This window comes from Gymnoscopelus braueri (genome assembly GCF_963280865.1).
Source record: "Gymnoscopelus braueri genome assembly, chromosome: 12".
Classification (NCBI taxonomy): domain Eukaryota; kingdom Metazoa; phylum Chordata; class Actinopteri; order Myctophiformes; family Myctophidae; genus Gymnoscopelus; species Gymnoscopelus braueri.
Genome location: NC_137614.1, coordinates 7,910,653 through 7,934,073, shown reverse-complemented (window position 1 = coordinate 7,934,073; position 23,421 = coordinate 7,910,653). Strand labels below are relative to the sequence as shown.

General features: G+C 41.0%; 1 protein-coding gene across 1 annotated transcript in view; it reads right to left on the bottom strand.

The window, feature by feature from the left end:
* Positions 1–23,421, bottom strand: part of LOC308097452 (metabotropic glutamate receptor 7-like) — a gene marked incomplete at both ends in the record, with an annotated part of 249,239 nt that overhangs the window by 129,161 nt on the left and 96,657 nt on the right. Inside the window, 3 exons of the mRNA XM_080445211.1 lie at positions 4,242–4,379; positions 12,726–12,880; positions 18,102–18,237. Of these exons, the coding sequence (XP_080301337.1) occupies positions 4,242–4,379; positions 12,726–12,880; positions 18,102–18,237 (429 nt within the window). The remainder of the gene's footprint in view (positions 1–4,241; positions 4,380–12,725; positions 12,881–18,101; positions 18,238–23,421) is intronic.

Here is a 23,421-nt window from a genome sequence, read left to right as displayed (position 1 = left end):
CTGGCTAAGAGGACAAGCATTTGACATGTTTAATGTGATAAAAGGTACCAAAGTGACAAACGGAATGAAAACAAAATCCCCAAGCAAAACAGTAATTTATGTCACATTGTAATTACTGTCATCAGCTATACATCGTTTGCTCTCAGGCTTGAATCTCCATATTTCTAAATGTTATGTTTTTTTCCATAAATGAATGTCCTACTTAGGAGACTTTGTTGTACAAGAGTGCCGGGCAAAATTGCTGATCTTCCAGCTCACAACACATTGCATGGCAACGTGTCATAAGCTTTCAGATCTGCAATTTTCGCACCATTTTGAAAGTGAAAGTGGTTAATTCTGTGTGTGGGTTTTTATAAAGATCTAACCAATGAAAAGCATTGACAACAAAGAGCTCTATGTCCAACGGTTTTGGACATTCTAGGTTCCCACTTGTCAGCAACGCCAGTTTCTTCAACATGTGCCTCAGAGAGATACCGTATGCAGAGACACAGCCACAGTGTAGGTATAATACTAAAGTGTGCATCTGTTGTGCTGTTGGCAAAAAAAGCACTAGCATTCCCAGCTGGCTTGGTCAGGCTGTAGGGATGTTAAATTAATCTACTGGACTGTTGTTTAGGTCTGGTCTGTTTGGAGATAGTCCAACATTTGAAACTCTTAAAATGCTTCGCCTCAGGCTGAAAACCCACCTCTTCAGGAAACACCATCCTTCCTCTTTGCCTTGCCTAGCTACTTGTTGTTAACTAGTTGTACGAGCTCTTGTTTTATTGTTTTATTGGATCTTGTTTATTCGATACGCTTATTTGTTTTAGTTCTTGCTCATTTGATTTTCCTATTTTGTCTCATTTGTTTAATAAAGTAGGTATAGCTGATATATTGCACTTTTGCCTTAGTGCTAGGTATACTCTTAGTTGCTTGTTTTAGAAGAGAATGCACTTAAAGACTTCTGGTGATTAGTAGTTTCCTTCCCTACCTATGTTGAATACACTTTGTTGTAAGTCGCTTTGGATAAAAGCGTCTGCTAAATGACTGTAATGTAATGTAAGGTTAAAACGCTTACTTTCATACAGTGGTGGGAAAAGTGCTACATTTCTTTACTTAAAAGTAAAAGTGTCAATACTGCAATGTAGAAACACTCCGTTATAAGTAAAGGTCAGGTGATCGAAATTGACTTGAGTAAAAGTAGAGAAGTATCAAAACGTGCTTAAAGTACCGAAAGTAGAAAGTACTCATTATGCAGAATGTCCCATTTCAAATGTATAAAATGTATAAAAAAACTTGAAAATAGCCGATCTACAAGCTCACAATGCGTCGCATCGTGAGCTTGTAGATCGGCTATTTTCAAATGGCCGAAATGTATATAGGGCTGAAGTGGTTAATGTATGTTTTGTAATAATAATCATAATCTACAAAGTAACTAGTAACTAAAGTTTTCAAATAATTGTAGTGGAGTAAAAGAACAACATTTGCCTCCGAGATGTAGTGGAGTAGGAGTAAAAGTACTGAAAAGTGCAGTACTTGAATAAATGCACTCGAGTTACATTACACCACTGCTTTCATATGCCTTTGACGGACATGCTAAAGCTTTGTAATGGTGATGGGAAATCACTGATCGTTCAGTAAACAAACTTCAGTACGGCTGTTTTGAATCTGTCATTGGGACCCGATGTAAAGGGTAAACCTTTTAGAAGGCTTCATAAGCTGCTCACTTCATTAAGAACTTTTCATTTTCAACGCACTGACAGGCGAGCAGGCAGGTACCGTACTGTAGGGATGGCGCGAGCAATCTCAGACAAGATTCATTGCGGTCATTATTATTTTGAAAGTAATGACTTGTGACGCGTTACATCAGAGAGTCTTCTCCCACTGCAGCTTATTAGAGTATGCCAGGGATTCTCAAACTTTTGATTCATTTCAACGACCCCCGGTTTGATGTTTGTCAAAGATTTTGATTTGTTGTTGTTTTGAAATCAAATATATAGCGAACACAGCTCGCAGCGCGTCACGATGTAGACCGGCTATTTTCGCAATTTGCTGTACAATGGAATATAGGGCGTGAAGGAGAAGATAGCCAACCCTAATGTTTACACCCCTAGGGCATTGGTTCTCAAAGTGGGGTCCGGGGACCCCCAGGGGTCCTTGGCGGGGTACCAGGGGGTCCCCAGCTAAATAAGTTAATGTACTGTAGTGTCACAATCATTTTAACACACTTTAACCATTATTGTACACTTTGGCTATTCAAAAATAGCAGATATACAAGCTCATAGAGCTTGTATATCTGCTATTTTTGAAAAATTTTGAAAATTTGCGCAATCTTTGAATATATATATATATATATATATATATATATATATATATATATATATATATATATTTCTAAAGCCAATTTTTTAAAACTCAAATCTTTGCTTCTGGCGGGTTCCTGGAAATTAATATTTTGAGATGGGGGTCCGTGGCCAAATACATATAATTTTGGGGGTCCTTGACATGAAAAAGTTTGAGAAACACTGCCCTAGTGAACATGCCACACGTAATGCTGTATGTCAACGTAGAATGGATAAAGAGGTGAAATAGAGGGTCTTCCCATAGCGTTACAGGACACTGGCCACAGGAGCAGACAGACGGTCTGTGACCTTAGTCTGACTAAGAACAAAAACGCCATTATTATTAGAATAATAACCTCTGTCTGTGCTCTGCCCGTTGGCCAGAAAACATTTAGCGTTTAGGAATTCTGGTGGTGTCATATACAGCGTCAGAGATAAGCGGGGGTGGATGCCGCCTCGACAGTCTAGCTGTTCCATCTCACAGGAACAAAAGGTCATGTTCACAACGATATGACATGTAACACCTGACTTATACTTAGTCGGCACGCCGGTGTCTCGCACATGAAACAGCCGACCTGTGATCTGCTTTGTAGATTTTCTCAGGCTTAAGTCTGCAAAATAAACTGATACACCTGTAATACACATGACATGAGAGATGATGGCATCTCTCGTGTGTATTACACTCTTGTAGGTTTGTGTCATTACATTACATTACATTACAGTCATTTAGCAGACGCTTTTATCCAAAGCGACTTACAATAAGTGCATTCAACAGGGAACGAAGGGTGACGTAGGGAACGAAACTACTCTAATCACCAGAAGTATTAACACACTGACCGCCGGGCCCGTAGTTCTACGGGCCGTTAAATCCAACGCTTAAGCGCCGATCCCGTAGCCTACGGGCTGTGGGCTGTTTTTTTTTCAATTTTCCGGTACGGCACATTTCATTGTAACACCACCGGAAACAGAATTATTTGGGATCCGGTTTTGACGATCACGCCGGCTCCCATTCTAAAGCAAACACTGAAACGCCATTTTCTTCGATTGTAGTTTTTCTCCTCGCTGATCACTGTTTAACATAAACCGTTCTAACTCAACAATGGATGCCCCGTTTGACACGTGGTTTGGACTGGTAGACACAGGGAGATGTCCGCGATGTTTACAAACAGTGCACAGATCAATCTTAAGGATTTTAACGACGTCTATGGCGACGTGAAAAAAACAAAAAACAACAATAAAACGTTGGCACTGGTGAGTACATTATGAGATTAACCTCTGGCGGTCAATGTGTTAAGTGCATTCTCTTCTAAAACAAGCAACTAAGAGTATACCTAGCGCTAAAGTAAAAGTGCAATATTAGTGTCACCATGCCACGCGGTAAGATTCTCTGTGTCAGGAGAGGGACAGGGGAGTATTTTTTGGGAGCGGAAATTGCTTGTACTGCTTCACCCAGCAGACGGCTGCTCAGACTCAGATGGCTCGGATTGGGGTCCTGGGGGAGTGTTAGTGCTTAACCACTTGAACCCTAGCGTCCCTCGTCTTGGCATTTCGTAAAAGGGACACTTTTGGCGAAAATATGTGAACTTTCGGCAGAAATAGTTGAGCCTTCGCCGATCAAAAGCTTATAACGCAAACGCGTTGCAATGCGTTGTAAGCTTGTAGATCAGCAAAGAGATTTGGTGTAGCGCGGGAAAAAGGACAGACCCCTGTTGGACCCGGTCAACTAGGGTTTAAGTGGTTATGTGTCTTGCTCAGGGACTGGGCAAGACGAGGGTCATAATGGTTCCAATACCATCCAGAGTTACATCACCATTCAGGTTTTTCCAGTGCATGTATTTACCTGTGTATTTATTTACCTGTGCATGTATTTACCTGTGCATGTATTTACCTGTGCATGTATTTACCTGTGCATGTATTTACCTGTGCATTTGCGGCTGGTGTCCTCCCTCTTGGAGGAGCTGAGGAGCCGGCAGTCAAAGTTTTCCTCCCAGAACTCGGCAAACCACACGTTCCTGCGATTGTTCTCCAGAGTGAGCGCCGTGAAGTATTCATCAAACCCTGGGAAGAACGGAGGGAGAGAGAGAAGATAATAGCTGTGGTTTTCTGGACCAATTATTCCAACCCCCCCATCCGCCAGCGAGACAACGAGCGGCCGTGGAGCGAGGCTAGCCAGCCTGCTGCTGGGAGCAAATCGGCGCCGACGCTTTCCCTTTCATCTAAATTTGACCACCGCGTAAATGAATGCCCTGTTACCACCGTGCTCCTCCTTCCTTTCCCAACCCCATGGAACTTTAATCACTTCTTTCATCTAGGAAATTACATTAATTAAGAACAGGATGCATAATAAATAACCAGGGATTGTGAGCAATGACACGGACGGTTACCTCAGGCAGCAAGGTTCTGTAGAGCTGAATGTTTTTTTTCCTATTCCCCACAATTGTAGCCATTATGCCAATTACTGATTCCCTCTGTATTCCATTTATTTGTATATTTGGGATGGACATCATGTACTAATGATAATGAACAATATATATCGTTGCTGTCGGGCAGAAACCTCTTATCTCCATATTTTTACTTTTTATGTTATAGTCGATTTACAAGCTCGTGGAGCTTGTGGATCTGCTACTTTTGATGCTTTTGTGTGACTCTAAAGTGCAAGAGTCGCTAGTGCTGCTAGAGCTGGCCAATTAATCGACAATACATTGAAACCGACATATACAGTAGAACCAATAACCAACCGATCTAGCTCATAATAATAGACTAATGATTAGTCATTATTAGCCTGATTAAGGGTGGCGTGCAAACACGTGAAGCCTTGTAGAGCTTGTAGATCTTACTATTTTTCTTTTAATATCACAAGTATTTCAAACTTTTGCATTAATTACGATTAATCGTAATTGATGCAAAAGTAATTGATGCAAGTTTGAAATGATACTTGTGTGATCATCAATGATACTGATTTGAAGTCATATCGCCCATAGAAATCAAACAGAAATCGTGTTTGTACGGACACCTGGCAAGGCCGGAGGCACCGCGGAGGGTTCAAACCCGGAGGGTTCAAACTCGGCTAGTCTTCATGGTGGCGGGCAGGAACTTCCATCCCTGCACCATCTGAATGTCTTCTTTTTATTACTGTTATATTTATTGTTACAAGCCAGGACGGAATGTCCTGTAGCGTATGAAAGCTGGATTGATAAGAACTTGATGCACTTTCATGTTCATGAGAATAGAGCTGAACATGTGAGGCACTGCACAGCAGGTGACTCAGTTGAACACAGATATAAGAATAGCTCCACACTAAATCTATGTTCCCATAAAGGTTTGCATGTGCAGCTTTTCAACCCAATGTGGGGTTTCTTAAGGTTACAGCAGTTAAAGCATTCTACAAGCACAGCTTACATTGAGAGCATTTTTCAGCTGGTCTGTATCTTTTTATTTCATAAAATATTCAGTTTGTATGTAGGTCGGTAGGTAGGTATGTATGTATGTATGTATGTATGTATGTATGTATGTATGTATGTATGTATGTATGTATGTATGTATGTATGTATGTATGTATGTATGTATGTATGTATGTATGTATGTATGTATGTATGTACACATGCATGCATGTATGTATGTATGTGTACACAAGCAGGAAAGTATGTATGTACACATGCATGCATGCATGCACTGTATGTATGTATGTATGTATGTATGTATGTATGTATGTATGTATGTATGTATGTATGTATGTATGTAGGTACTGTATTTATGTATGTACTAGACCATACCCGGTGAAGGGCGCAGGCAAAAGTACAGACCTCGCTGCTTGTTTCTCGTGCGAAACCCGAACGTTATCTCCCATTGTTTGACACATAATGGCTAATAAAAAGCTGAGATTTGATGAAATTGAGAAACGGGCTTCGCAGTTAAGTTCAGATGGTAATGGGCAATGGCTGTGTGTAAAATCAGATCAAGTGCTCCAGCCAGTGAGGAGAAACGGGCACACAGTTTTGCTGACACCAAGACACCAAGACACCAGACAGATAGGTCTGTCTGCTAAAAAGCAGACCAATCACAGCTCATGTAAGTATGTGCATGACATCATGTAACAGAAAAGGCGCCTCAGTCTGTATCAGGAAATGCCTGGTAAATAAATCTCACGCTAGTGAAACTATCGACAGCATAAAAGTATGATTTATTTGGATAGGTATGTTGAATGCACTTATTGTAAGTCGCTTTGGATAAAAGCATCTGCTAAATGACTGTAATGTAATGTAATGTATGTACTGTCTGTACATGTATGTACTGTACTGTATTTATGTAGGTCTGTCTGCAAAAAAAACAGACCAATCACAGCTCATGTATCAGGAAGAGCCAGGTAAATAAATCTCACGCTAGTGAAACTATCGACAGCATAAAAGTCTGAATTATTTGGATAAATCTATGCCATAAAACCTTGAGTTTTTCTTCAGTGAATGTCTCTCTTAGTCACAACAACAATGTTCTTGTGAAGCACTTTTGCAACTTGAGAGGTGAAGTAAATTATTTAACAAGATCGCTATTTCAATTTAGCCAAATGAGGCGTACAGTATACGGTCACTACTGTATATCACCACACTGGTTGACATGCAGTGGTGGAAAAAGTACTCAAATGCTTTACTAAAGTAAACGTATCGATACTGCAATGTAGAAGTACTCTGTTACAAGTAAAAGTCCAGAATTCTAAATTGACTTGATATCAAAATGTACTTAAAGTACCAAAAGTAAAAGTACTAAAATGTTTGAAAATACCCGATCTACAAGCTCACAACGCGCCACGTCGTGATTCGTTGTGAGCTTGTAGATCGGCTATTTTCAAATAGCCTAGGTATAAAGTAAGGCTAAAGTGGTTAATGCATGTTTTATAATGTAAAAATGTATATCTGCAAAGTAACGAGTAACTAAAGTTTTCAAATAATTGTAGTGGAGTAAAAGTACAATATTTGCCTTCGAGATGTAGTGGAGTAGAAGTAAAAGTATAGACGATTGGAAATACTCCGGTAAAGTAAAAGTACCTCAAAATTGTACTTAAGTACAGTACTTGAGTAAATGTACTTTAGTTACTTTACACCACACTGGTTGACATGCCTGCCACAAGCAGCCAAGCCTGCGTATAGTGCAGCTTCCCCCACTGAACGTTTGGGATGATTTGTGTGGCTCGGTCCACAAACTGCACACATTAGTTAGTAACTTACTATGGATAGTTAACGGTTGGACAGGGAGGCCACGGCATTATTAGACTGTATGTCTTACTCTGTCTACTTAAATTAAATTCTACGTGCCATAGGACTGTGTGTGCATATGGCAGTTTTTGTGGCTCGAGAGGCGACTTATCCTCTGAATGATTGTCTTGCCTCGAAGTCCCCCCCCCCTCTCTCTCTCCCTCTCTCTCTCTCCCCAACAGCTGAATCATCAAAGGAGGAAAATGTGATAATGACTAATCAAAGCTCAGAAGCCCTGGCTGATTTTATTTTTTTAACCCATGAAGACCGGGAACGCAGCACGTGCGTCATTTTTAGATTTCTATGGCTATTCAAAAAATAGCAGATATACAAGCTCATAGCGCGGCACCAAGTTTCGCGCTATGAGCTTGTAGATCTGCTATTTTTAGAAAAATCGTGAAAATGTGTGCAAATCTTTGAATATATATATATATTTTTGAGCGAACATTTGTAACTCATATCTTTGCTTCTGGAGGTCCCTGGAACAAAATATTTTACAAATGTTCGCTTTAAAAAATATATATAAATGTTTTATTATTATTACCATTTCTCCATGTATACAGAGATAAAGGGGGAAAAAAGCACAACAAAAGGGAAATACAAATACAAACATTTTCCCTAATAAAAATATTAAACAAAAAAATGTATATATATATATATATATATATATATATATATATATATATATTCAAAGATTTGCACAAATATTCACGATTTATTAATTTTTTGCAGATCTACAAGCTCATAGCGCAGCACCGAGCTTGTGCATCTGCTATTTTTTTAATAGCCAAAGAAATCAAAAAATGACAGAGACGCGTTCCCGGATTGAATGGGTTAAAAAGGCCATCAATGATGCACGGCGGAATATAATGATATTCCTCCCCGTAACACACTGGCACGCATTGTTCTGACCAGGCCTCCCTCGTTAAAAGGAAGCCATTGTAACGACGGGTTTTGTAATTACCATAGCAAAATGCAATAATAGGCTTTCGCAAAGTTGCCTTTGCGAAAGCCTTAATAGTTTTGACACACATTTCAATATGAATGTGTGTCATCGCGGCGGGGCTTACGGTGTTAAGAGAACCACGGCTCTGTGGGGGTAATGCATGCATGCGCACGCTGGTTTTCAGGATGACAATGTGCATGTAAATGTAAAGCAATTACACGTTCAAGTTCAACGGTCCACAGTCAAGCTGTAATGAGCAGAGAGAGAGTGTGTGTGTGTGTGTGTGCGCGTGTGTGCGTGCGTGGGCATGTAAATGGGATTGAACCAGCTGATATGTTATATCACAACCGTATTGTGACTGTGGAAGCCAAACCACAGAGAACACATTTCATTAATAATGTGTATTGAGTAAACATACCTAAATATTTGAAGATGATAAATAATTGCTAAATTCATATGTTTGTTTCATTGTATATGTATGTACAAGTATTGACATTAGAGGACTTTTGCTTTCAGAGAACATGTACCTTTGATAATTAGTGTTTAAGAAGAAGATTAAGAACAGGTTATATTGTGTCACCATGACATATTGATGGTTAGACTCAGCTGCTGTCCTCAGTGGGACTGAGAGTCAGTCAGTGTCACACAGTTAGGAGTTTGGAAGCATATGTTTCCTAGTGAAACAAGGACTGGGTGCTTCCCTAGACATTCAATGGGTGGCGGGTCGTTCACTGATTGAAACGCATTTAGCCGACGGTCCCATCCCCTCAGGCTACGCTATCTAAGGCCCCATTTACTGTAGGCTGCAGTCACATCCAGTCAAATTCGATTTATTTCTCAAATCCGATCTTTTGGCCCGACTGTTCACACTGCATTTGCAAGTGACCAGATCTGATCTGTCACAGATCTGTGTGTTCAGACTGATTTAAACAACGTCAACCCAAAGCCGCCCTGCGTCGACATCTCTGCTTTGGTTACCGTGGTAACGACATAGGGGTCTAGACTTTCTTTATATGTGTTCTTCAAATTCTTTATTTTCCTCTGACACTGCAGATAGGACCTTGTGAACCCATTTTCTGCCATGCCGCGAGATATGTCTTCATATAATGCCTTGTTCCCGTACATTCCTACAAGTTTCGAGTTACTGAGGCATCCCCCCTAAGTGCAAGGAGACATTGAATTTCTCCATCTGTCCACTGAATTCAATTCAATTCTCGCGCTCTGTAATGATGTCAGTGGCGCTCGGGTCGCGCTGCTAGTGAGGTTTTGGACAGTTTGATGTGACTTGGGTGGTTAGATCAGTACAAATCGGATTCCATGTGACCTGTCTCTGTTCACACTACATAAAGCAAATCGGATTCCAATCTGGATGTGGCCAGTGTTGCCAGATTCTGTGAGGGAAACAAGCAACCAGGTCTAGGAAAACCAGCCCAAAAGAAGGGACTATGGGCCATATGAGTACTGTAACATGTACATCAGCTATTTGAAAATAGCAGATCTACAAGCTCACAACGTGTCGCATCTGTGAGCTTGTAGATCGGCTATTTTCAAATAAAATCTTGCGGGGAAATTATAATAAGCAGATCTGGCAACCCTGGATGTGGCACAGATCTGATTCAGGCTGGATTTGGCTGCCAGTGTAAACGGGGCCTTAAAGCCAGCCAGCCCACACAAATAAAACTACTAGCAACCATTATCCCCCAAATGGCACCGGTCTAAAACTGGTCAGTCCAGACCGCTACAACGGTCTCTAATAAAGGATTTATTGCAAGGAGTTGTGTTGGTGTGGACTGGCCTTAAAGTCCTGCATTCTGTGTCGCCGTTGCGCACTACAACAAAGCAGTACTGAATCAAGTACAGTAAATGTAACAATGTTTATTTATGTAACAAAAACATGTTTACAACAAATGTTTCTTTAGCTGTGTCTTAGCATAATGAATGAACTGTGATTTGACATGGATGCCTGTCATCATATTATTGATTGGAAATGGTTAGAACCTGCCGATGTTATCACGCATTACGCTTCTGTTTTACAGGAAGTAATTAAGATCTGACTTTTAGGGGACCTTTGATGTAAACAAGAATTAATTGGATATAAACATATCCAATTTGACTGCGATAACACACGTGCACGTGCACATGCACGCGCATTTGCGCACACGTGCGCAACACGCACGGACACACTATAAAAACCTGCAGACGTAATGTGAAAACATTGAAACAGCGCACCTTGACCAATATGAAAACATTACATTGCATATGTTATGAAAAGTGTTTGAATTGTGTCCCGTCTCCCTCACAAGGTCAAAGAGGAATTAATTGAATTACATCAATAAATATGAATGACAAAAAGATATGTGAGCCTATATGCATGGCAATAAGTGCATGACAAAGGGTGTATTTTTTCCTAGCAAAAGCCTACATTTGTGTTGGATGTGAATAGTTTCTAGTAGTTACAACTACAACTTATATAATTTAGCAGCACTCAAGATGAATGTCGAAACGTTTTTCTAGTGATTGATAAGGTTACAATACAGCAGGATATTATTGCATGTCTTCCATACACAGCCATATGAACACTCATTGTGTTTTCTGTGGCTGTGTATGCAGCTAATAAATACAATGTATGGAATTAAGCTGAAACTCTACTGACGAACGGTAAGACAGAATGTAGCATGTTTATTCTGGTGGTTTTATTTTACAATTAAGGCCACGAAAACTGCAGAATGAATTCATTGCTGAATGGGGTTTGACCAGAGCTCTAGGTATACTCTTAGTTGCTTGTTTTAGACGAGAATGCACTTAAGACTTCTGGTGATTAGTAGTTTCCTTCCCTACCTACAGTATGTTGAATGCACTTATTGTAAGTCACTTTGGATGAAAGCGTCTGCTAAATGACTGTAATGTAATGTATGTATGTATGCACTGTACTGTATTTATGTATGTAGGTCTGTATGCTAAAAAACAGACCAATCACAGCTCATCTATCATGAAATGCCTGGTAAATCTCACGCTAGTGAAACTATCGACAGCATAAAAGTCTGAATTATTTGGATAAATCTATGCCATAAAACCTTCAGTTTTTCTTCAGCGAATGTCTCTCTTAGTCACACCAACAATATTCTTGTGAAGCACTTTTGCAACTTGAGAGGTGAAGTAAATTATTTAACAAGCTCGCTATTTCAATTTAAGACAATTGAGGCGTACAGGATACTGTCACTATACCACCACACTGGTTGACATGCCTGCCACAAGCAGCCAAGCCTGCGTAGTGCAGCTTCCCCCACTGAACGTTTGGGATGATTTGTGTGGCTATTGGTCCGCAAACTGCACACATTAGTTAGTAACTTACTTGATTTACAAATGTTTGCTTTAAAAAATATATATATTGAAAGATTTGCACACATTTTCACGATTTTTCAAAAATAGCAGATCTACAAGCTCATAGCGCGGCACTCATGCCGCTATTTTTGAATAGCCAAAGAAATCTAAAATGACAGACATGCGTTCCCGGATTGAATGGCTTTAAAACATTTAAAAAAATAATAATAATAAGATGCTTGTCTAATTTTTTAGATTTTAAATGGGCTTGCACCTCCACCACTAAAACAGTTCATAGAGCGAAAGAACAGTGGTGGCAGAACAACAAGGGCAACCACCAGAGGGGACTGTGAGGTACCATTCAGACCTAGTGTGTCTGGTGAAACAGTCTTCTCTGGTCATGGAAGTCTCCCTACTGAAGTAAGAGAGACCACCAACTATCTGACCTTCCAAGTTCAACCTTAAAGAGATGGCTTAAAGCTAACCAAACTTGTAATCATATAATTATCAGCTCCATTTGTAACTGGTGTCTTTTCTCATATTTCACTGTAAATGTATGTTTACTTGTCTTGTTTTGTACTGATGTCTGTTTTTGTATGGAAATATCACCACTTTTAACAGCCTGCTCGGGGACTACAGATGACATTTAGCCTTTGGCTCATTTACATGGATGTTAAAACTGACATGTTGATTAATGTGCACTGTCCCTGAAAAATAAAAAAATAAATACATTTAAAAAGCCTATGTTTATATAAGAAGATGTGAATTTATTTTTTTACCCTTTTCAAAAGCTTTACCTACAATGAGATGGTCCAAAACAGCGATTCCAGATGGAAAGTGGTTCAGCCTCTTGTCAATATATTATGGTAACAGTGAGTGCATATACGGTACCTTTAATGGAGGAGCGTTTGGGCAGTATAGTGATGGCCCCCGCCGCCACGTCCTCCAGCTGCTGGACGGGGCCCCCTTTGGCCCCCCAGCTGTCAGATCCAATCCACTGGAAATGGCCCACGTGGTTGGCCCTCTTGGTGGCATTGAGGACCCCCCTGCAAAGAAGACACCCATGTGTGAGTCGATGGTAGGGGGGGGGGCACAGTGGGGCGCGTGCACAACTATGTTATCAAACAGTCTCTGTCGGGGTGGATTTTTTTCCTGGCAGGACGGTATTTTAATGACGTCACACACACACACACACACCGCACGCATTTTATTTTACCTTAAAGTAGGAAACATGTTTGTATAGGAAAAGTTTTTTAGCTTAGTTTTAGTCTTTTTAAACTAATACAAATTCAAGGAATACCATGAATTATAGAGCCGAAACTAAAAGTTTGCTTTGAACAAGTATCTTTCTCTTCTTGACGGTGGCTGAGGCATTGTTGTGTGCAGATAGGGCAGCAGCCCTACTGAAGCCAACATGCTGTGTTGCTTACTGTGTAGCCTATAGATGGAGGAGGAGTGAGGGCACATTTTCACACTCACTTGTAAACCTGTTATGCAAAGTAGCCATTTCGGTAGCCTACTTGGCTCGTGAATCTACTGGGGGGGGGGGGCTCGTTCTAGCATGCCCTGCCGTACCTTGCGCGTGAAAAATGTACCGGCCACACGCCGTCCTACTCCGTGTGGCCCCCATGACACCACTGCTTTTCAGAATTCAAATCTAGAAGGGCATCACTGATAATGATATCAAAGAAAAGGACTTGCACACTGTCTGGAACTTTAAAAAAAAAATGCTGCTCTTTATTCGACGTTTCGGGCGTTAGAGCTTCATCAGGACAGACAATAATAGGCTGAGGCTCTATGCACAGCAGCCATGTTGGGAATGAATTGGACCTCTTCTTACTTCCTTCACAGGTGTTACCCAATGATACTAATGAAGGCTTTGTTCCATTCTGGTCAGGGTGCTGATCATAGATATAGAAACCTAGATACCTCATTGGCCTCTGCAGTTCATTGGAGCGACTGGTATCTCAATACAAGGCTCTTCCGCAGGGCTGTTTCACTACTGACCAATCACATCGCGTTGACTACTGGCCAATCACAGCGCGTCTAACTGACTAGTTGCTGCGCGAGAGAAAAGACCAGCCCCACCTGCCTCTGATTGGCCTACCGAACGCCCCCTGCTGAAGCGGAAGGAAGTAGGCTAGCCCTGCGGAACAAGGAAGCGCGCTCGAGATACGAACGCTTCAGAGCCGAAGGAGGCGTCTACCTTTATATGTCTATCTATGGTGCTGATATTGTGCATGTTGGCTCACTGGAAACACTCCATTTTGGTTCCCAAATGGCCCCATATGGTGGCTGTGTAACTCTGAGAGTGTACAAATGGAACCAAATGGACCCATAAGGGTCCATTTGGTTCCATTTGTACACTCTCAGAGTTATGGGGGTCCTTGAAAATAAGACAACCACTGTGCTACACTAAATGGAACAGAGCCTTAATTAAGATTAATTGGTAACACCTGTGAAGGAAGTAAGGGACCCAATTATGCTGTGCATAGTGAAGGTCCAAGTTCCAGACAGTGTGCCGGTCCTTTTCTTTGATGTCATTATCAGAGCGGCTACACACCTAGAGCGGCCACTCTAACCTTTTTCTCCTCACACACATTTCTGTGTGTTGTCACTGCTGTGATCTAAACTTTTTCGTGGCTAGGGCCCCCCAAATGTATATGTAATTTTGCCCACAGACCCCCATCTGAAATTGTGTTGTGCCAGGGACCCCAGAACAGAAGATTTGTCAAAAATGTTCAAAATGTTGAAAAGAAATTGCAGAACTTGCAGATCTGCTATTTTTGAACGTATATATGGATAAAGTAGATAAAATTATTGTGTCGCTGTATTAACTAATTTTGCTGAGGACCCCCTGGTGATCCACTTTGACAACCAATGACGTATAGCAGTGGTTCTCCAACTTTTTCATGTCAAGGACCCCCAAAATTATGTCTTTGGCCGCGGACCCCTATCTCAAAATATTTTGTTCCAGGGACCCCCCAGAAGCAAAGATTTGAGTTACAAATGTTTGCTTTAAAAATATATATATTCAAAGATTTGCAAGTTTTGACGATTAAAAGAAAATATGTTTAAAGTGGTTAAAATGATTGTGATTAACTAATTTAGCTGGGGACCCCCTGGTACCCCTCCAAGGACCCCTGGGGGTCCCCGACTCCCCGGACCCCACTTTGAGAACCAATGACGTCCTACTCCTCCCCACCAACAAGGTGGCGCCCTACCCCCGCCCGAAATACATCAGTTAGTGAAAAATATCACCCTCCCCGCCTGGCCTGCAGGCTTCCCTCACCCGAACAGGGGCCAATTGTGTTCGTATAGACGCTCGACAAAGCCGGATAAACCGCGGTGGATTCGAACCCCCAGCCTCCGCGGTGGTGGGCAGGCACTTTACCACTGCGCCACTCGAGCGCTCAGATTTTCAGTTTTTCAAAACCCATCTGTTGCCGTTCATTATCAGAATGATCAGGACAGTTTTTCAAAAGGTCAGATTGATATAAAAATCAACAACATTGATATTGCTGATCCAGGGATGATGACAGAATCCAGTCTTTTAATTGACCCTTGGCCTAGTCTCATTTTGGACGAAAACATTTTGGCCCAATAAAACACAAAGTACATTTTCTCCTTATCCGTCCAATAAATGAATAAACTCAATATCTCATCGAACAGCAAAACGTCCAACTTAATTTCTCCACTAAGTACTTTCAACCATTCATTTAAGTGCATTTTTAAAATTGACACCATGCATTAAAGGAGTAGTTCACCCAACATACAGTATGACTTTCAACCATTCATTTAAGTGCATTTTTAAAATTGACACCATGCATTAAAGGAGTAGTTCACCCAAAGTCTCTTTATGTCTCCTATCGGATACATTAGGGCAGGGGTCTTCAACAGGGGGTCCGGGACCCCTAGGGGGTCCTCAGAGCTACTATAGGGGGTCCGCCAAATCTTTGTGTGATATGATTTTGTTTTTTAACATTAACCACTTGAACCCTAGAATTCCTTTTCTGAGGAGAACATTAGCCAAAAATGTGGATCTGCTATTTTTGGCAAAGAGGTATAGGTGTAGAGTGAAAAAAGAGCAGACTAAGTAATTTTTTTTATAATAATCTGAAACACAATTTTATACAATATAGAGGGGGTCCCTGCTTCATCTCTCTCTCAGCTAGGGGGTCCTTGGCCTGAAAACGTTGAAGACCCCTGCATTAGGGTCTTTATTATTATCATCAAATTATTGTCTTAGGAATGCAACAAAAACTAAAAAATGAATTCAATGCTTCATGGGGTGTGTAATTGATAGAAAAGTCATTTTTTGGGGGGTGAACTACTCCTTTAAAATGCGTTAGATGATCCCGATACAGATCGCATTTTAACGCAAGGTGTCAGCGGCAGTTAGTTACTTAGAGAGTTTTGTTACTTGCTTTTGTTAGCGTTTTATGACATACTGCACAGGCTTTACAACACAATTTAAAAGGCCCTGTCATTTCAATAAACACTGAGGATTTTCACAGTGCAGGACAGTAATGTAATTACAGCGCTGACATTTACTGTGCAGATGGTGCAGATGATCAATGTAGCTTATTTTTGCAACAACAAAAAAACAAAAGGTGAGCAGGGGGGGGGGGCCTATAACCCATTTAGACCGGGAACGCATCTGTGTCATTTTAATATTTCATGGCTTTTCAAAAATAGCAGATCTACAAGCTTGTAGATCTGCTATTTAGGATTTTTTTTTTTGGACGATTTGTGCTAATCTTTTCCGATCTGTGCTTCTATGGGGGTCCCTGGAACAACATATTTTGAGATGGGGGTCCGCGGCCAAATACATATCATTTTGGGTGGTCCTTACATGGAAAAGTTGGATTACCACTGATATAGCATTTAGAAAACATCTTTAGATATGTATTTGGCCGCGGACCCCCATCTCAAAATGTTTTGTTCCAGGGACCCCCCCAGAAGCAAAGATTTGAGTTAAACATGTTCGCTTTAAAAATAGATATATTCAAAGATTTGCACACATTTCCACGATTTTTCTAAAATAGCAGATCTACAAGCTCTTGAGTGCCACGCTATGAGCTTGTAGATCTGCTATTTTTGAATAGCCCAAAGAAATCTATAAAATCGTTCCCGGTCTTCATGGGCTAAACAGATGCCTTGCAGCATTGTCTCACTGCTGTAGTGTGTACCTGTCACGAATGGTTGTGTTCCGTTGTTGTGTACGAGTGCTGTTACGCATCAAGGCCCATCACACACAAACACATTAACATACTGTATATCTTTTGGTTCAAGGCCATGGCTGAAACATGGAACATGGACGCCTGCAGCGCTTCATTTCCATATCCATATCTGACGCCTGTATAAGTAGCATCAGTCTTCCTTCGCTTCAATTGCCCAAGTCTATGTGTCTTTCTCTGTATTCATCCGTCTGAATTTAGCAGAGTATTAACCCGTACAATCCGGGAACGGCATCTGCGTCAGTTTAGATCTCTTTTGGCTATTCAAAAATCATAGCAGATCTGCAAGCTCATACGAGCTTGCAGATCTGCTATTTTAGAAAAATCGTGAAAATGTGTGCAAATCTTTGAATACATATATTTTTAAAGCAAACATTTGTAAATCAAATCTTGGCTTCTGGGGGGTCGCTGGAACAAAATATTTTACAAATGTTCGCTTTAAAAAATATATATTTAAAGAATTGCAAAAATGTTCACGAATTAAAAAAAAATATCTACAAGCTCGAGCTTGTAGATCTGCTATTTTTTAAATAGCCCAAAGAAATCTATAAATGACACAGATGCGTTCCCGCCGGTTTCAATGGGTTAAAACCAATGTTTTGCCACCATGTTTGATTTGCTGTGCCTTTTTTACACAGACGTTTCCCGTGGGGCATTGTAAATGAAACAATTTCTCTCCTTACTTTGTTGTCATCTGTATTCCCCTGGTTCTCCCTTCGAGACATGCTTTTGTTCGGTGGTGACGTGTGTGTGTGTGTGTGTGTGTGTGTGTGTGTGTGTGTGTGTGTGTGTGTGTGTGTGTGTGTGTGTGTGTGTGTGTGTGTGTGTGCGCGCGTGTGTGTCTGACATGCATCCTTGCAACACGCGGCAAATCTGTCCTCGCCTCGAGCGCGTCTGCGGGGCCCTCAGCTCCTCTAGAGATTAAAGACCTCAACGTGGCAAGTCATCATCAACCGCCCCTCGACGGCGGTGAAACGCTAGCCATGCAGTGAGAGCCAAACGCACGGCACGCCGGCGAGATCCTCACCGTATGTCTTCTTCGCTGGCGAAGATGATGACTGCCCGGGAGCTCTGCGTTTCCAGCAGTTGTTGGATGGCTTTGTCATAATCCTCCTGCTTGGGGTTGTGGGGAATCTTCCAAGACTGAGCGATGCAGATTCCACCTTTTTTTAAACGGAAAGAGAGAGAGACAGAGAAATGATGAGGCCTCTGGGATGAGGGGGAGAGACACACACACACACGCACACACACACACACACACACACACACACACACACACACACACACACACACACACACACACACACACACGCACGCGCACACACACGCATACATGCACAAAGCCTGAAGTCACAATAGCTGATCTGTTTTTTCATGGAAATCACAACCATATGGAAGTGGCAGACACTCAAACAAAAAAAGTGAAATAGTGGGGATTTTGGCTCCGTCACATCACTCGCTATAGGGTCTGTTTTCTTTGCCAAACAAATCGACGTGCGTACCATAATAGCCTCGTGCGGCTTTGCATCAGGCAAATTACTTATCATCTGGAAGCCACAGAAAAACTCGCTTTACAACAATCACAATGCACCGAAGAGGAACGCACAGACGAGACGTACACAGTATACGAGCAGACATTTCGCATTCAGAGGCAAATTATTTCACGGAATAATCCACCCCATCCTGTCGTATTTATTTAAAGCAGTCATCAAACACCTGTCACTGGTCACAGAACCAATCAAAATGCAGACATGTCAACATGTTGTGCCAACATCTTGAAAGTAATAATAATAATAATTGGGCATTTTTCAAAACGTTTGCCTATAATGACAGGTCCAAAATAGAGATTCCAGATTGAAGGCGCCTAAGCCTCTGTCAGTCGTGTGTCATTTCTGTCGGGCAAAAACCTTGTATCTCCTTAAATAAAAGTTTTCATAAATGAATGCCCTAGTCCATCATAGAAGGGTGTTAATACATTATACAGTCTATATATCATCGCTGTCGGGCAGAAACCTCTTATCTCCGTATTCTAACCTTTTGTGTTTTTTCGTAAATTAACGCCCTACTTGATCATACTACAGTGTCACACAAAAGTAGCAGATCTACAAGCTCGAAATGCGTGGCGAAGCAACACGTTTCGAGCTTGTGGATCTGCTACATTTGCTGTTTTTGAATTTGAATCCTGAAAAGCAAAAATGACTTGAGTAAAAGTACTAAAGTATTGGTATCAAAATATTCTTAAAGTACAAAAGTAAAAGTACTCATTATGCAGTATGTCCCATTTCACAAGTTTTCAAATGTATAAAATCTTTTGAAAATAGCCGAACTACAAGCTCACAATTGTGAGCTTGTAGATTGGCTATTTTCAAATAGCCAAAATTTCAATAGGGCTGAAGTTGCTAATGTATGTTCTGTAATAACAATCAAAACCTACAAAGTAACTAGTAACTAAAGTTTTCAAATAATTGTAGTGGATTAAAAGTACAACATTTGTCTCTGAGACGTAGTGGAGTAAAAGAAAAGGTATAGACATGTGGAAATACTCCAGTAAAGTAAAAGTACCTCAAAATTGTACTCAAGTACATAACTTGTGTACATGTACACATAGTTACTTTCCACCACTGTCACAGTTTTGGACATACTGTATGAGGTTTCCACCCGCGACTAGAGACGATAAATGTATTCATTTTCAGACAGCCGCCACCACCGCTAATTAGCTTGTACAGGATGAGAGGTACTGATTGCTTCCGCGTGTCGCTAATTGGTTATTAGATAATTTACGCAGCACTCTGAGACGGTCACCTATAGTTATGTTGGCCACAGTGTCCTTGAGGAAACATTGATTTAGGGTATTTTTAGATTTTCGATAATCCATGTCCGTCTGAGCTGCAAAAACGACAGCCCGTAAAATGAGCTAATTTGCTGCTGTCAGGTGTTTAACCCATTAAGACCTGGAACGCATCGGTGTCATTTTTAAGATTTCTTTGGCTATTCAAAAAGTAGCAGATCTACAAGCTTGTAGCGTAATCGTGAAAATTTGTGCAAATCTTTGAATATTTTAAAGTGAACATTTGTAACTCAAATCTTTGCTTCTGGGGGATTCAACAAATGTCTTCTAAATCCTATTGTTTTTTTTGGAAAAAACATATGTCGCTATAATGAGTGGTTCTCAAACTTTTGTCAAGGACCACCCAAAATTATATGTATTCGGCCGCGGACCCCCATCTCAAAATATGTTGTTCCAGGGACCCCAGCAAAAGCAAAGATTTGAGTTAAAAATGTTTGCTTTAAAAAATATATAATTATATTCAAAGATTTGCACACATTTTCACGATTTTTCTAAAATAGCAAGCTTGTATATCTGCTATTTTTGAATAGCCAAAGTATAAAATAATGGTTAAAGTGGTTACACAGATGTGCTCCTGGTCTTAATGGGTTAAGGTCATGTTTAAATATTTGCCAGTGTACTCTGTCTGACCGTACAGACACAGACGATAGCAGGCGAGGAGGATGACAGTTTATGAGTCGGCGAGCAGTGGTGTAAAGTAGCTAAGTACTCAAGTACACTTTTGAGGTATTTTTCTGACTTTCTTCTGTATTTACAATTTTCAATACTTTTACCTCTACCCCACGACATCTAAGAGGCAAATATTACGCTGTTCTTTTACTCCACACTCCAGTCCATACATTAACCACTTCAGCTCTGTATACATTTCAGCCATTTGAAAATAGCCGATCTACAAGCTCACAATGTGTCACATCACGACGCATTGTGAGCTTATAGATCTGCTATTTTCATAAGATTTTTATCCATTTTATACATTTGAAAACTTGTGAAATTCTGCATAATGCGTAACTTTCTACTTTTGGTACTTTAAGTACATTTTGACACCAATACTTGTGTAGCCTGGCGTAGACAGACTATATCACTGCGTGGATATGAGTCTGGTGCCTCTATGAGGACGTTTTTTTTCCAAGGGGGCGGGATCAAAACAATGTCTCTGTACGCAATTGGTTAGACCTACAACCAACTACCAATCACAGTCTCCCATATTTTAATACTGGGCCCTAATTGGTTACCCCCGTCTTCTGGAGCAGGAAATGGATTCTCTATGGAGCGGTGCCAGACCCAAATCGCAGAATGCAAAAAAAAATTTCACTCGCAGATTTGTCTGGTCCCAGGCTAATACTTTTGTACTTTTCAATTTTGAATGCCTGACTTTAACTAATCTGGCATTCCAAATTGCAGTCCAAATTGCAGTATTTCAATGCGAGTACTTTTTCCACTACTGACCGTAGACAAAGACTAGCTGCGAGGAAGATGACGGTTATAAATGGTAAATGGTGCATTTATAGAGCTATTCTGTCCTCACACTTATGTGCCTGTGCAAAGGCTAGACAGATTCGCAAAGGCAAAGGATTCGCAAAGGCTAGACAAACTCCCAATAATAATCCCAATTTCTTTTAGAAGAAAATACTTTACTGTAGGTTGATATTGGGTTGACATTTTTTGTAAGACTGTAAAACATAGACATAAAGACATGGGTTTCAGAAAAACACTCAAATTAGAATATTACAAACAAATAAGCAAATATTACTGTTGTTATTTGTTAACTACTGAAAACACATACACATTACACATAGATGATGTAATCACAGACAACTGTAGCTCACATGGCACAAGGAAATGAGTAGACAAACAAACACTACTAAAAGTTACAAAAGCAACTCAATTGACTGCACATTACAGTTCAAACATTTTCATACACACTTTGGCACAATAATATTCAAGTTTTACTCACACACATATCTACTCCAAGACACACAAACGTTGGAGAGCTGTGGAAAACACACACTGCAACATGCTTGCTTCTCAAAAGACTATGTAGGAATGAACTAGTTGCTTCCTGAATCCTGAAACTGGAATGTACCATCTAAGAGGGTATTTAATAGCACAAGGTAGCCACAAGGTGGCGTGTCATAATAATTAAAGAGGTCAGGGGCCAGCACAATAGTGCTTTTATCCAAAGCGCTTTACATGGAGTGTGCATTACATTCACCAATTCACACACACATTCATACACCGTTGGCGGAGGAAACCATGCAAGGCACCAACCTGCTCATCGGGAGCAATTAGGGGTTCAGCGTCTTGCTCAAGGACACTTCGACACTAACTCTGGGGGAGCCCGGGATCAAACTGGCCATCCGGCCGCTCTACCGGCCACTCTACCCCTGAGCCACTGCCGCCCCGTTATTAGTCGGTGAGGGAAAAAAACTAATTGATATGAGATGTGGATCAATGCCGCCATAATGGCCTCTGGCGGTCTGATAGATTCTTTAATCCGATGGTCACACGCGGTAGGCACCAGCTCGTTATCTGTACACAGAAGCAAAATGATATTCCATTCCCTTAAGCCCTAAGGTTACTTTCATAACCCCGGTTCTCTGATGATATTTTATCCTTCGTCATGTGGCAGTGTCTGCAGTGTCTGTGTCTGCAAGCTCACAAAGCGCCGCGATGCGACACTTTGTGAGGTTGTAGATCAGCAACTTTTCTACCATTTTCACCATGATGATAAGCCCAAAACTGGGATGCCAGGGTTAAAGTGAGTACAAACAGACAAAATAAAAACAAAACAATGATAATAAACTAAACTGTCCAGTCAGAACATTATAGAGCGTAGGGGGTTACAGGCCAACATAACCTTTGAATCAGTTTGGGTAAACAGACGAGACTATATGTCATACTAACGAGGTCTTTACTGAAGCAATGGCCGCCGTCCTGAGTCAACAGCCGTAGTCTATCCAAACCAATTAAGATTCCTCCCGTTTCGAGCTCTCTAATACCAGATAACCTTTCGGTCGGTGTCTCCTGGAATAGATGGAGAAATGGGAAAAGAATCTCCCTTAATTGCCAGTCTCCTCAGGCTCATTACTTTGATATAAACAGCTTTTAGCTGGCAGAGCACACATCTTCTGTTTACCGTGCCACATCTAAAGGCAGCGGATCGCTAAATGACTGCTACTGAAACCTCTGTCTCGCTGCTATTCACATTTCTGCAAACACCGGACAGAATTAGATTTTTTTTTTTCATTCTTTTTTTGTGTTGTTTTTGCCGGTTGTGAGACAAAGCTTCAGCTAAAAAGACAATTGGGAGCAGCTCCTGTAATCCCCCCTTAAGCCCGAACGAATGTATAAATGGAGATGTTGTTGTGGCTGTGGATACAGCTACAGCCTGGCCAATACTTAGAGGAGATTGTGCCTGTCCCTAAAAACACTCCCTGGTACAGTTAGTGTGTGCAACAGTCTGTATAACGGTCTACCAAGGGACAACACTGTAAGCTCC